Genomic DNA, 12715 nt, shown 5'->3' with positions numbered 1-12715 from the left:
ATTTGTTAAAAAAATATCCACAAATTATTAACATAGGATGACTTTGCGTTTTTACAAAACGAGGTCAAATCTCATATTTTACGAAAAACAAATTTTATACATTTATTATTGATTTTATATAATATTAAATGGTTTTATCTCAAAATGTTGGTGGGTCTCGTGTTTTATAAAACATATTTTATAAAATGCAAGGTAGTACTTAATTATGTAGCACTTATACTTTTGTCACCGATCTTTCAATTTTATTAATTACACTACTTAACTATTTAATTTGTTTAATCATACTATTTGACAGAAATGTTGACGTGGTAGTTAAAAGAATTGATATATTTTTACATTTAGTTCTTAATATTTATATATTCTCTTAATTTGGTCATAAATTTAATTTAATTTAATAAATTAACCATTCAATCAAGATTTGAAATGTGTCAGCATAGGAGTATGACACGTGTCAATCAATACATGATTGGAGTATATTTTTTATTAATCTAAATTTATTTAATTAAATAATTTTCTATCCAATCAAGAGGTGACATGTGTCACCAATCTATTGGATAGAAAATAAAAGGGATAAAAATTACTCTTGGGAAGAATTGAATCTAGGACCATAAGAATAAGTAAATGCACTCAAACCACTAGGACAAACCCCGCTCTGGTTAACAACTTTCATGATTTTATATATAGTTATTACTAGTCTGAACTTTATTTTTCTACCAAACATCGTTCGCTTTATTTTCCAAAATTTAAAAGAAAATATTTAAAATAAAAAATTATAATTTTAATTAGATTAAATTTTTATTTTCAATGATTATATATAATTTTTTGCATTCTCAATATATAGTATATTCTATTAAAATATTTTGTTTTACATTCTCAATATATAAATTTAACATCTTTTAAATTTATTTTTATTTTTTTAATAATTTTGATGTAAAGTATATAAAAAAATATTTTTTATAATCAACAATAATTAATTTACTAATAGATTAACTTGAATCAAATATTAAAAAAATTAATTTTAATTTATTTTTATTTCTATTTTCTTTTACCATTATCAAGCTTTAAAAAGGATAAATACAATTTGTTGTAAGTAGTAAACCATTGGGATGCTTGGTGTAGTGGTTGGTTGAGGCGTTTTTTATCCTTCCATTTGGTCTCAGGTTTAATTTCACCCAAGAGCAATTTTATCCCCTTTATTTTCTATCCAATCGGTTGGTTACACGTGTCACCTCTTGATTGGATAAAAATCTATTTAATTAAATAAATTTAAATTAATAAAAAATCCTTCAATAATGTATTGACATGTGTCACTAACAACACATGTCATGCTCCTACGCTACACATGTCAAATCTTGATTGAATGATTAATTTATTAAATTTAATTTAATTTATGACCAACTTGAGAGAATATATAAATATTAAGAACTAAATGTAAAAATATATTAATTCTTTTAACTACCACATCAATATTTTCGTTAAATATTAATGGCTAGTTGTCTGATTGAACAAATTAAATAATTAAGTGGTGTGGTTGACAAAATTAAAAGATCAATGACAAAATTAAAAGGGTTAAATAGTTAAGTGGTCAACTGTGTAGTTTACCCTTTTATATAATAATGTCGCTCAACTACTGCTAAAACTACTGATTAGTTTACCTTTATTTTCTATCCAATTAGTTGATTACACGTGTCACCTTTTGTGCTGACACATGTCAAATCTTGATTGAATAGTTAATTTATTAAATTAAAATTAATTTATGACCAAATTGAGATAATATATAAATATTAAGGACTAAATGTAAAAATATATCAATCCTTTTAACTGCTACATTTTCGTTAAATATTAATGGTTAGCTGTCTGATTGAACAAATAAAATAATTAATTGATATGGTTGACAAAATTAAAAGATCAATGTGATAAGAGCAAAAAAATTAAATAGTTAAATGGTCAACTGAGTATTTTATAAAACGTCGTACAACTACTGCTAAAACTAAAACCAGGGTAAATCTAAAGTTATTTCATGATTTGATAGTTGACAATTGCTTCAACTCCAGACCTTCATTTCTTCTTCTTTTTTTAAAGAGAAAGTTGTATTAATAGATGTCAATAGCGTCCAATAAGAATTGGACAGTAGACTTAATACATTCAGGTTCATCCTAAAAAAACTACAAAGGATTGGGTCTTGACATAGCCCATTGCGCAAGCAAGTGCGTATCTCAATTAGCTACTCTATTAACATAGAAAACTTTAAAACTCTTCTTTCTATCAAGTAGCATCCGGGCTTCGTTGAGTAGAAATCCCACGGTTTACAAGTCCATCATGTGATTATTAATCAGATTGACAATTGAAATAGCGTCCACTTCAAGAATAACATTTGTCCAACCTTGTTCAACAGCAAAACGAATTCCAGCAGTAATCGCTTCGGCTTCAGTGGATTTAACAGTGAAGGGGGATCAATTTGTTTGCACATTCCCCCTAAGACTAATCCATAGTGGTCTCTGGCTACCACTCCTATAGCGGCAATACGATCTTAGGGATTAAATGCGCAATCCACATTAATCTTAACAGTCCCCGGGGGAGGCTTGTTCCAAGTGCTGGTGGAAGAGCGGTTCTATGGGTGTCCAAACCCGAGTGTCATGACTAACTGCTGCAAATACTGAGCAAAGATTCCACGCTGACAATACCACATCCCTCTCTTCTTGAAGCTCCTCATCATGAACAAATTTATTCATTTTGTTCCAAATGTTCCACAATAACACCACCAATCTTGTCAGACCCTCAAGATCCATTTTAAGAGATGTCCATTCAAGCCAGTCTTTGCAGCCATTCCCCCGCCAATCAACAATGTCTATGTTGAGGCTCGAGTGCTGAAGAATCTTTTTGGTTTTAGGGTAATCATTGAGCGCATGCAACAATGTTCCAATTTTCGTCCCGCACATCGGACAAATTTCATCAGATAGCTTTGCTTGTTTCATTCTCTCACCAGTTGGAAGTGTTCTATGACATATCCTCCAACCAAAGATTTTTATTTTCAGTAAAGTCGAAAGTTTAGCAAGCTTCTTCCAAATTAGACATGGTTCCGTCGGAATGTTCTGCTTTAAAAGGAGTCAGTTGTAGCATGATTTGGCAGAATAGACCCCCATATTGTGATGACTCTAAATCAGTTGATCCTCACTAGTAGGGGCAATTAGCGTAGAAAGAACCTTATTAGCAACAACACTGGTGAGGATTCCTTGCACTTTTCGAGGGTCCCACCTAGACAAATTAGGAATCATAAAACCAGTACATTTGAACGGGATCTCGAAGTTATCTCTGTAGGTTTCAGACCAAATGATAGGGGATGTGTCTCCCCAACTGTCCAAAAACATTCTTGTTTTTCATTCCATACTGATTCTCCAGAAGAAACCTTCCTTGAGAGCATCATTTTCTTTACAAATGCTAGTCCATGCATAAGATGCTTTATCTCGGTCGCCTCGTACAACATTAAGGAGACTCGAATTAGGGAAATATTTGGCCTTGAACACTCTATACGCAAGAGAAATCGAGTCATGCAGAAACTGATATACTTGATTTCCAATCAGTGCTAAGTTGAAGAGTTTCAGATCTCTAAAACCTAGCCCCCCAGACGCTTTGCTGTGTAAACTTTATCCCAAGGAACCATAGCCCAGCCGCATTTATCATGTTTCCCTGACCACCAGTATTTCTAAATATGCGAAGTAATGTCGTCAATAATACCATCAGGAAGAATGTAGCAAGACATCGCATAGGTAGGGAGAGTCTGGGCCACTGATTTCAGAAAGATCTCCCTTCCACCGAAGGATAACAAGTTCTTAGTCCAAACTTGAATTCATTTTGCCGTTTTATTCCGAACGAAATTGAAAGTTGAAAATTTTCCCTTCCCAACAACTAATGGTAAGCCAAGATAGTTACTTGGGTCTTCTTTTTCCTCCAGTTCCAAGATCTGGCTAATGATCCTTCAGTGCTCTGGAAAAGTGTTGTTGCTAAAGAAAATGCTGGATTTGTCAAAGTTGATTTTCTGTCCAGACGACTGTTCATAAAACTGAAGTCTTTTATTAATCTGGCCTCTTACTGAGAGTTTTTAATGAACAGGATGTTATCGTCTGGGTACAGAAGGCGAGAGATTATGGGTTCTCTTATGTTTGCTTTAACTCCTTTAATGTGACCTCTTTGTTGAGCATCCAGTAGAATATATGAAAGGTTCTACGCATAGAAAATAAACAAATAAGGTGACAAATGATCTCCTTGTCGTAGCCGGCTCTCCGAAATGAAGCTGCTAGACATCCGACCATTTATTCTTAGTTGGAAAGAGATAGTTGAAATGCATCTGTAAATGATCTGCACAAAGTCTTCATAGAACCCCATTTGCCTCGTGATATTAAAAACAAAGTCCCATTTCACTCTGTTATAAGCTTTTCCCATATCTAACTTAATGGCTGCTCCCTTGTTTAGACCATTTTTGAAGCCCTTTAGATAGTGAAAAAGCTCATGTGCCACCAAAAAAATTATCAGAGATCCTTCTTCCAATTACGAAAACACATTGATTAAGGGCTATACATTTAGCCATGACAAGTTTAAGGTGATTGACAGAACAGTACACAGGCTAATAGGGCAGAAATTCTTCATGGATTTAGGGTTACTAATTTTGGGGATAAGAATATGATGATCATAGTTGTTAATGAAGGGAAAAAGGTTGTGTACACCATACCAAGAAACATCTAAAGGAAATGAAACCTTTTGCTCGTGCTTCAAAAAAGTTACGACGATTTTCTGCTTCAAAGTTATAGATCTATGATTAATTGCATAGCTACACTTTTTAATAAATTTATTCCACCCCTTCATAAATGAGTTTGTATGGTTGCAGCAACACTTGGTATGACTTTAGCTGGACATAGAAAGAAACCCCGAGTTTGTGTTGGTTGCATGAAGTCTGGCCCTGTTCTTGCTCGAAAGTAAGCTGAGTTACTGTGCTTTCCAGATTAGTTTATATTTAAGATGTTGAAAATATCCGAAATATCTGGTTGTCGTATGTATGATCTTTATTTAATAGGGGAGTGAAATACCATGAACCTGAGTACTGGAAATTTGGCGAGGTTGAGGTTGGAAACAAATATTTCCGACATGCTACCGGACAACTGTACGCTATATCGAAAGATTTGGCCACTTACATATTGATAAATCAGTGAGTTCCTACACGTCTTTTCTCATTGTTTTGGTTTCAAGCCTATTATCATCGATGAGTTAATGCTGCAGTTCAACTAACTGGAAGCTTGTCTATCCAGTTAATGAACTAGCAACTAGACCAAAGAGGCTTTAGTTCAAGTTGCATGTGACAGGCCATCGTGTATATTATAAGTTTGCACATGTAAAATTTAAAGCTCTAATTTCAGATACTTCAATAAGTTTCAAACCTTTGTTATTGCCTCCGGCGATAATAGCTATGCTCAATCTCAGGAATGTACCGCATAAATATGTTAATGAAGATGTATCGTTGGGAGCTTGGTTTATCGGTTTAGATGTGGAGCATGTGGATGACAGGAGAGACTGCTGTGGTACTCACCCAGGTATGGGAGCTTTACTTTCCTTGCTGGATAGTTTATTTTTGGCCATCCTTGGATGCCTGTTTTAGTTTACAAAATGAAGTTTTGGCCAAATATGTCATAAATGAGAAGTATGATGAGTGAACTCTGAGCATATAAATGGGATCTGTGATGTCGATATTCCAACCTCTGGTCAATATTGGCATGAACCTATCCGAGGCCAGATATTGGCATCTATTATTATTATGTTTGTGTGACATTCAATCGGTGGCATATTGCTCAACTAGCATTAAAGAATTAACTTCAAACATTTTATGAACAGATTGTGAATGGAAAGCTCAAGCTGGTAATATCTGTGTTGCTTCATTCGACTGGAGGTGCAGTGGTATTTGCAGGTCCGTGGAGAGGATTACGGAGGTTCATGAACGTTGTGGTGAGGACAAGAATGCTTTATGGAGCACGAACTTCACGCAAGGAACAAAAACTTATTCCTGAGGAAAAATATACATGGGGAGAACTGGCACAGAGATGCTTTTGTCACCCTTTCTATAATTTTCTCCCCTTTCCCCACATTTATATTTGCATCCATAGGTGTAAAGAGTATATTATACCATAGAAAAACATTAGAGATACCCCTTGCTTTTTGCTTCTGGGGTACCCCTCTACCTCTGAGGATACCGACCCCAATACAGCTGCCTCAACCTCATTCTTTGAATGGTGGAGGGCTGGATTAATAAGTTTTCTACCATGGTGATGAGATCTATATGACTAATCTTTGTGGACAGCATATTGCTGCTTCCTATTCAATAAAATCAATTTAATTACAGGTTTATATCATTGGAACATCTCCCTTATATTCTTCCTAAGTTCCATGTCGGTTGATGAAAAAGATAAGACATCACTGTAAGATGTCGTTCTAGTTTACTCTTAATGTAAAATGTATGGATAACTCTATATCTTCACCATAATCAATAATGGTTTAAGAAGTTGTAAAATATCTTACATCAACAGATAAATGTATCAAATAACTGAGGAATGATTGTGAATATATATAGCACTAATACCACATCTAAGATATAACTAAGCTTCTGTTTTCCAATTCCATATGATGCATTGAGTTGGCTACCGCCACTTAAAGGATCCCACATAAAAATGCAGTTATTATTTTGCTAATAAATAATGTCTTGTTGAATTATGAAGCAACGGAATTAGTGGAGTTATTGCACTTCTGTTTTTACCCAAAATTGAGAAATAGCTGGGAAATTAGCTAAAAAGAAGTTTGGGGGAATCTAACAGATATATTTTGACTCAAATTATAATTGGTAATTAAGTTATATTTTATTGTAATTGTTTTAGGCAATAATTCTTATAGTTTAATAACTCTTGTTGATCAAGTATTTGACTTTATAAATAGAAATAATATATTAACCTAATTAGTGAAAGAGAATTATTTTGGAGAGATGTAATTTTTTTGGGATCCCAGTAACTTTTGGGGTTTATATTACCGAGATAGTTTTGTAGGGATTGAGAGAGTTTTTGAGATACACACAAGGTTTTGGTATTTATACCGGGTTTTGGGATACATGTGATATCATGTATTTGTTCTTTTCGTGTTTTCCACATCTATAGTGAATTATTATTCATCTCGCCCGTAGAGATAGGTAATGTCGAATCACGTTAAATCTCGTCTCCTGTCCTTGTCTTATTCTTTGATTTTTTTTTTCCATTTACATATTATAACACTAACCTATAGAAAGGAGAGGCAAACTGCAATAGTAAAAGATAATAAGCCAAATAACAGATTTGTTATGGATCGCCAACCAGTCCTACCAAGAGGAAACCTGTATCTATCTACAATCCCCTCAATGATCTGTCCCTCTCCTCATGTGAATTGATGTCTGCATCTCTCCCTCACCTTTTACAGCTAAAAGAAAAGAGTACAGCCCCACTTTTGCCAACTATTTTCACGTGAAAACTCTGCAAATGTGCTCTCTATCACTGCAACATACTCGTATCTCTCTCCTTACTTGTCCTCCCCACTAGAAAAACCCTGGGTCCTATACTCTGTTACTATCTTTTCATTTCCCCCCAATTTTTAACAGGTCTGTTGGCTTTCATGGCAACATCTATTCAAGACATAGGTAAGCATCTATGATCAGTCTCTCTGTAACCATAATTAATCAACAACTTAATCTCAAATTGTAGATAAAGAAGCGGAGAGAACGAGTGGTTTATTAGAGAAGCCATCATTTTGACAATGATCTATATGGAATTGATAAAGTTGCAGTAGACTGCTTTTACATTATTGATACTTGAAGATCACGGCACAAATTTATGCAAGGACGGTTAATACACAAACTGTGTAAGCCACACAGAGAGAGATTGGGTGAAGAGAAAATGTGAGGGGGGAATTAGTCAATGTTTACCGTACTTCTGCCAACACAGTAACATGATAACGCACCTCCTTAATATGTAAAACCTCGACCTTTGTTCCTTAGCCATGGATAAGCACCCTTTCTTCCTGCTTGACGTGTCCTCGTTCTCCTCCTCACAACGCACTTCTTCTTCTTCGTGATCTTCTCCTGTTGACGATGCCCTAGAGTGGCACTGACCCATTTTTTGCAACAAGACGATGGTTGAGATTATTCGCAGTATAGACCCATCGGAAGGTTCTTCAATGGAGTTTCCTTAACGGGACCAGTTTCTCTGTTGGACCCTCTCCTTTATAGTACTTAATGCAAGCACTCCTAGCTACATTGACTACTATGCATCTCTTTCTTCTCTCGAAGGAACTGAATTTGCATATACAGAAGAGATCTGCAAGATTTCACTGCAAAGGCTGGCTAATTAGCTATTTTTCTTTCTTTGTGGTTTGCTCCTTTTATTATGTGTAGGTAGATATTGCAGCACTACATGCGTGGCATCAGAACTCTTCTTAAGAACCACAGAAAAAAAAGGGTTTAATCTTTATTCAAGACAAAAGCTTCATTTCATTTTTTTTACAGACAAAAGTGTCACTTCTGGTTTACGTATAGAATACATCGAAACCTTTCTTGGTTTGATGCATGTTTGATGCATGTTTGATGCAAGTGCGGTCGATAAGAAAAGGAAAAGCTTTTATATTGGTAGTACATTCATAATTAACAAAAATTCAACCTACACATCATGTGGCGTTCAACCTTTCAAATTACTAGTTTTGGTGCATGTGTGGTTGATGAGAAAAGGAAAAACTTTAAAATCATTAGTACATTAATAATTTAAAAAGCTTTTTAAGCTACAAATCCTTTGGTGTTTGATTTCAAGATTTTAACCTCAAGCAATGGTTCCACATATATTCCTCAACATTTAAAACATCTAATTGAAAGAGTTTGATATAACCAAACTATGAGTTTTACCAATGGCCAAGACATTTTACCAACGGTTAATCAAGAATAACTCTGAAATTTTTAAATTTATTGAGTGAATTTAATTGTAAAAGAGAATATTTAAACATATATTTTATGTGATTAATAATTTTGAAAAATATCGTTTTTAAAAAATATTTATAAATTTTAATATTAAAAAGTATTACACATTATAAGAGTCACCAATTCAAGAACATTTTAAACTTGTATATATATAGATTTTAATAGATAATTATCACAACATATTTAAAGATATCTGTTTCCAAATGTTTTAAAATATATTAATATATGAGGTAAAAATCTATCAAACTAGAGCAACAAATCAGCCTATTTTACTGTTCATGGCAGCCCACTGGAGTCCGTCTTCAAGCAAAAGCATAAAATCGACTTCGTCTTCCTTTCAGATGCTACCCAAAGCAGGGCACGCATTAGATTCCTTGTACCGGAGGCAATCTAATCGGGAGGAATACTGAAAAATCAATAAAATTCTAGTAGTAGGGTTTTGACCTGACTCGATCCGATCGGGTCGGGTTTTTTGTAAAGATTTTGGGTTTGGTTCGAGTCGGATCGGATTTTTTTAAAAGTTATGTTCGGGTCGAGTCAGATTCGAGATTATGGTGAAAAAATTCGACCCGACTCGAGAAAAAAATATAATTTTACCTTATATATTTAAGAATAATTACAATAATATCTCTCTATATATTATTTTTTTCAATTAAATCATTATTTTTATTAAATAAAAATAATATTTTTTATTATTTTAGGTTGGGTTTGATTTTATTTTAAAAAGTCGATTTGGTTTAGGTTGAATGATGGGTATATAGTCGGGTTAGATTTCGGGAGGAAGAGTCATTCTTCTTGGGTCAAGTCGAGTAGATAAAAAATCCGATCTAATCCGACCAATGTCATGATCGACCCTTTCTTCTCAGTCAAGTGTTCTTTAATTGAAACCCTAATTTCTCAAAGCTTCTTCCTTGTTTCTTGTCTGGTATTGTTTTTTTTTCCTATGTTATTTTTTGGTCGAAGTTTTTACTTTGATATGTTATCTCCTTTTGCTTTCTCTCTAATTTAGAGGGAAAAAATATTAATTATTTTTTGGCGATGTTTCAATTTTAAAAATTCGCAGGGGATAATCAGGGTCGTGTTTGCAATGGCGAAAAGTTCCTTCAAGCTTGAGCATCCATTGGGTTAGTTTCGTTGATCGTTTTTCTCCTGGTCTCTCTGTATCTTCATTTTTCGTATAAGAATTTTGTTGAAAAATATGCTTGGTTGCATTGTTGTATTAAAATTTAATTTGGGTGTTCTTCGTTTCTACTTTTAGGGGATTATCTGATTTTTTTTTCTCGACTGTTTAGACTTGATTGCTTATTGAACCTTGGTTCAATCGGGGTCGTCTCTTTCTCAAATTGATGAGACTTTACATCATTTCAGTATACGGATATTCGTATAAATTTGTTTCCTTTCTTGGAAAAATTAATATGCTCTTGGTTAAAAGGGTACAATGCTAAAGACAGCAGACCATGCAAGTTGTCTGTTTCCTACACGGTTGCTTATGTTTGTCTGTAATCCATTTCCATGTTCTGCTGCATCGTTGCTTTGCATTTCTATGTCGTTATTTCATTATTTATTCAAAGACTCTGTTCTCTTTTCTTGAGGGGCCCTTCTGAAGCACTATTCTCAGAATTACTTAGCAAAGGACATTTCTTTCTTTTTCATTCTCTTTTCTCTCCGTCCCCCTTATTTTCTAATCTGATTAAGCTAATGGAATGTTCTTTATACACTCGGTCATCCTTTTCTAAATTTCCTATTTTTTTTTTAGAAAAGAGGCAGGATGAAGTTGCTCGCATCAGGTCGAAGTATCCCGATAGAATTCCCGTGAGAATTTTTTGCTACTGCTTCGTTTCTTTTGAACATTTTTTTTATCCTGCATTGTTCTTTTAATATTCATCTTTGCTTATGGGAAACCATGCAGATTATTGTTTAGAAGGCTGTAAAGAGCGACGTTCCTGATCTTGATCAAAAGAAGTTAGTTGCATGTGACAGGCCATCGTGTATATTATAAGTTTGCACATGTAAATTTAAAGCTCTAATTTCAGATACTTCAATAAGTTTCAAACCTTTGTTATTGCCTCCGGCGATAATAGCTATGCTCCATCTCAGGAATGTACCGCATAAATATGTTAATGAAGATGTATCGTTGGGAGCTTGGTTTATCGGTTTAGATGTGGAGCATGTGGATGACAGGAGAGACTGCTGTGGTACTCACCCAGGTATGGGAGCTTTACTTTCCTTGCTGGATAGTTTATTTTTGGCCATCCTTGGATGCCTGTTTTAGTTTACAAAATGAAGTTTTGGCCAAATATGTCATAAATGAGAAGTATGATGAGTGAACTCTGAGCATATAAATGGGATCTGTGATGTCGATATTCCAACCTCTGGTCAATATTGGCATGAACCTATCCGAGGCCAGATATTGGCATGAACCTATCCGAGGCCAGATATTGGCATCTATTATTATTATGTTTGTGTGACATTCAATCGGTGGCATATTGCTCAACTAGCATTAAAGAATTAACTTCAAACATTTTATGAACAGATTGTGAATGGAAAGCTCAAGCTGGTAATATCTGTGTTGCTTCATTCGACTGGAGGTGCAGTGGTATTTGCAGGTCCGTGGAGAGGATTACGGAGGTTCATGAACGTTGTGGTGAGGACAAGAATGCTTTATGGAGCACGAACTTCACGCAAGGAACAAAAACTTATTCCTGAGGAAAAATATACATGGGGAGAACTGGCACAGAGATGCTTTTGTCACCCTTTCTATAATTTTCTCCCCTTTCCCCACATTTATATTTGCATCCATAGGTGTAAAGAGTATATTATACCATAGAAAAACATTAGAGATACCCCTTGCTTTTTGCTTCTGGGGTACCCCTCTACCTCTGAGGATACCGACCCCAATACAGCTGCCTCAACCTCATTCTTTGAATGGTGGAGGGCTGGATTAATAAGTTTTCTACCATGGTGATGAGATCTATATGACTAATCTTTGTGGACAGCATATTGCTGCTTCCTATTCAATAAAATCAATTTAATTACAGGTTTATATCATTGGAACATCTCCCTTATATTCTTCCTAAGTTCCATGTCGGTTGATGAAAAAGATAAGACACCACTGTAAGATGTCGTTCTAGTTTACTCTTAATGTAAAATGTATGGATAACTCTATATCTTCACCATAATCAATAATGGTTTAAGAAGTTGTACAATATCTTACATCAACAGATAAATGTATCAAATAACTAAGGAATGATTGTGAATATATATAGCACTAATACCACATCTAAGATATAACTAAGCTTCTGTTTTCCAATTCCATATGATGCATTGAGTTGGCTACCGCCACTTAAAGGATCCCACATAAAAATGCAGTTATTATTTTGCTAATAAATAATGTCTTGTTGAATTATGAAGCAATGGAATTAGTGGAGTTATTGCACTTCTGTTTTTACCCAAAATTGAGAAATAGCTGGGAAATTAGCTAAAAAGAAGTTTGGGGGAATCTAACCGATATATTTTGACTCAAATTATAATTGGTAATTAAGTTATATTTTATTGTAATTGTTTTAGGCAATAATTCTTATAGATTAATAACTCTTGGTGATCAAGTATTTGACTTTATAAATAGAGATAATGTATTAACCTAATTAGTGAAAGAGAATTATTTTGGAGAGATGCAATTTTTTTGGGATC

At 34.3% G+C, this 12715-nt stretch overlaps 1 protein-coding gene and 1 long non-coding RNA gene across 2 annotated transcripts; both read left to right on the top strand.

The window, feature by feature from the left end:
- The first annotated feature begins 4872 nt into the window (after window positions 1-4872).
- LOC120131780 (probable beta-1,3-galactosyltransferase 2) lies at window positions 4873-6395 on the top strand. The gene is made up of 4 exons (XM_039148694.1): window positions 4873-4970; window positions 5069-5200; window positions 5473-5582; window positions 5881-6395. Exons 1-4 carry the CDS (start codon window positions 4873-4875, stop codon window positions 6051-6053), a joined length of 513 nt encoding a protein of 170 aa, XP_039004625.1. The 3' UTR covers window positions 6054-6395.
- A 3477-nt stretch (window positions 6396-9872) lies between these two features.
- Window positions 9873-12073, top strand: LOC120131389. The gene is made up of 6 exons (XR_005516912.1): window positions 9873-9950; window positions 10089-10149; window positions 10782-10837; window positions 10935-11034; window positions 11123-11232; window positions 11559-12073. It is a non-coding gene; the product is annotated as an uncharacterized LOC120131389 (long non-coding RNA).
- The last annotated feature ends 642 nt before the right edge of the window (window positions 12074-12715 follow it).

Source organism: Hibiscus syriacus, unplaced genomic scaffold (assembly GCF_006381635.1).
Source record: "Hibiscus syriacus cultivar Baekdansim isolate YM2019G1 unplaced genomic scaffold, ASM638163v2 tig00110556_pilon, whole genome shotgun sequence".
Lineage (NCBI taxonomy): Eukaryota > Viridiplantae > Streptophyta > Magnoliopsida > Malvales > Malvaceae > Hibiscus > Hibiscus syriacus.
Note: the sequence above shows the minus strand (reverse complement) of the source record. Positions and strands in the feature narration are given on the sequence as shown.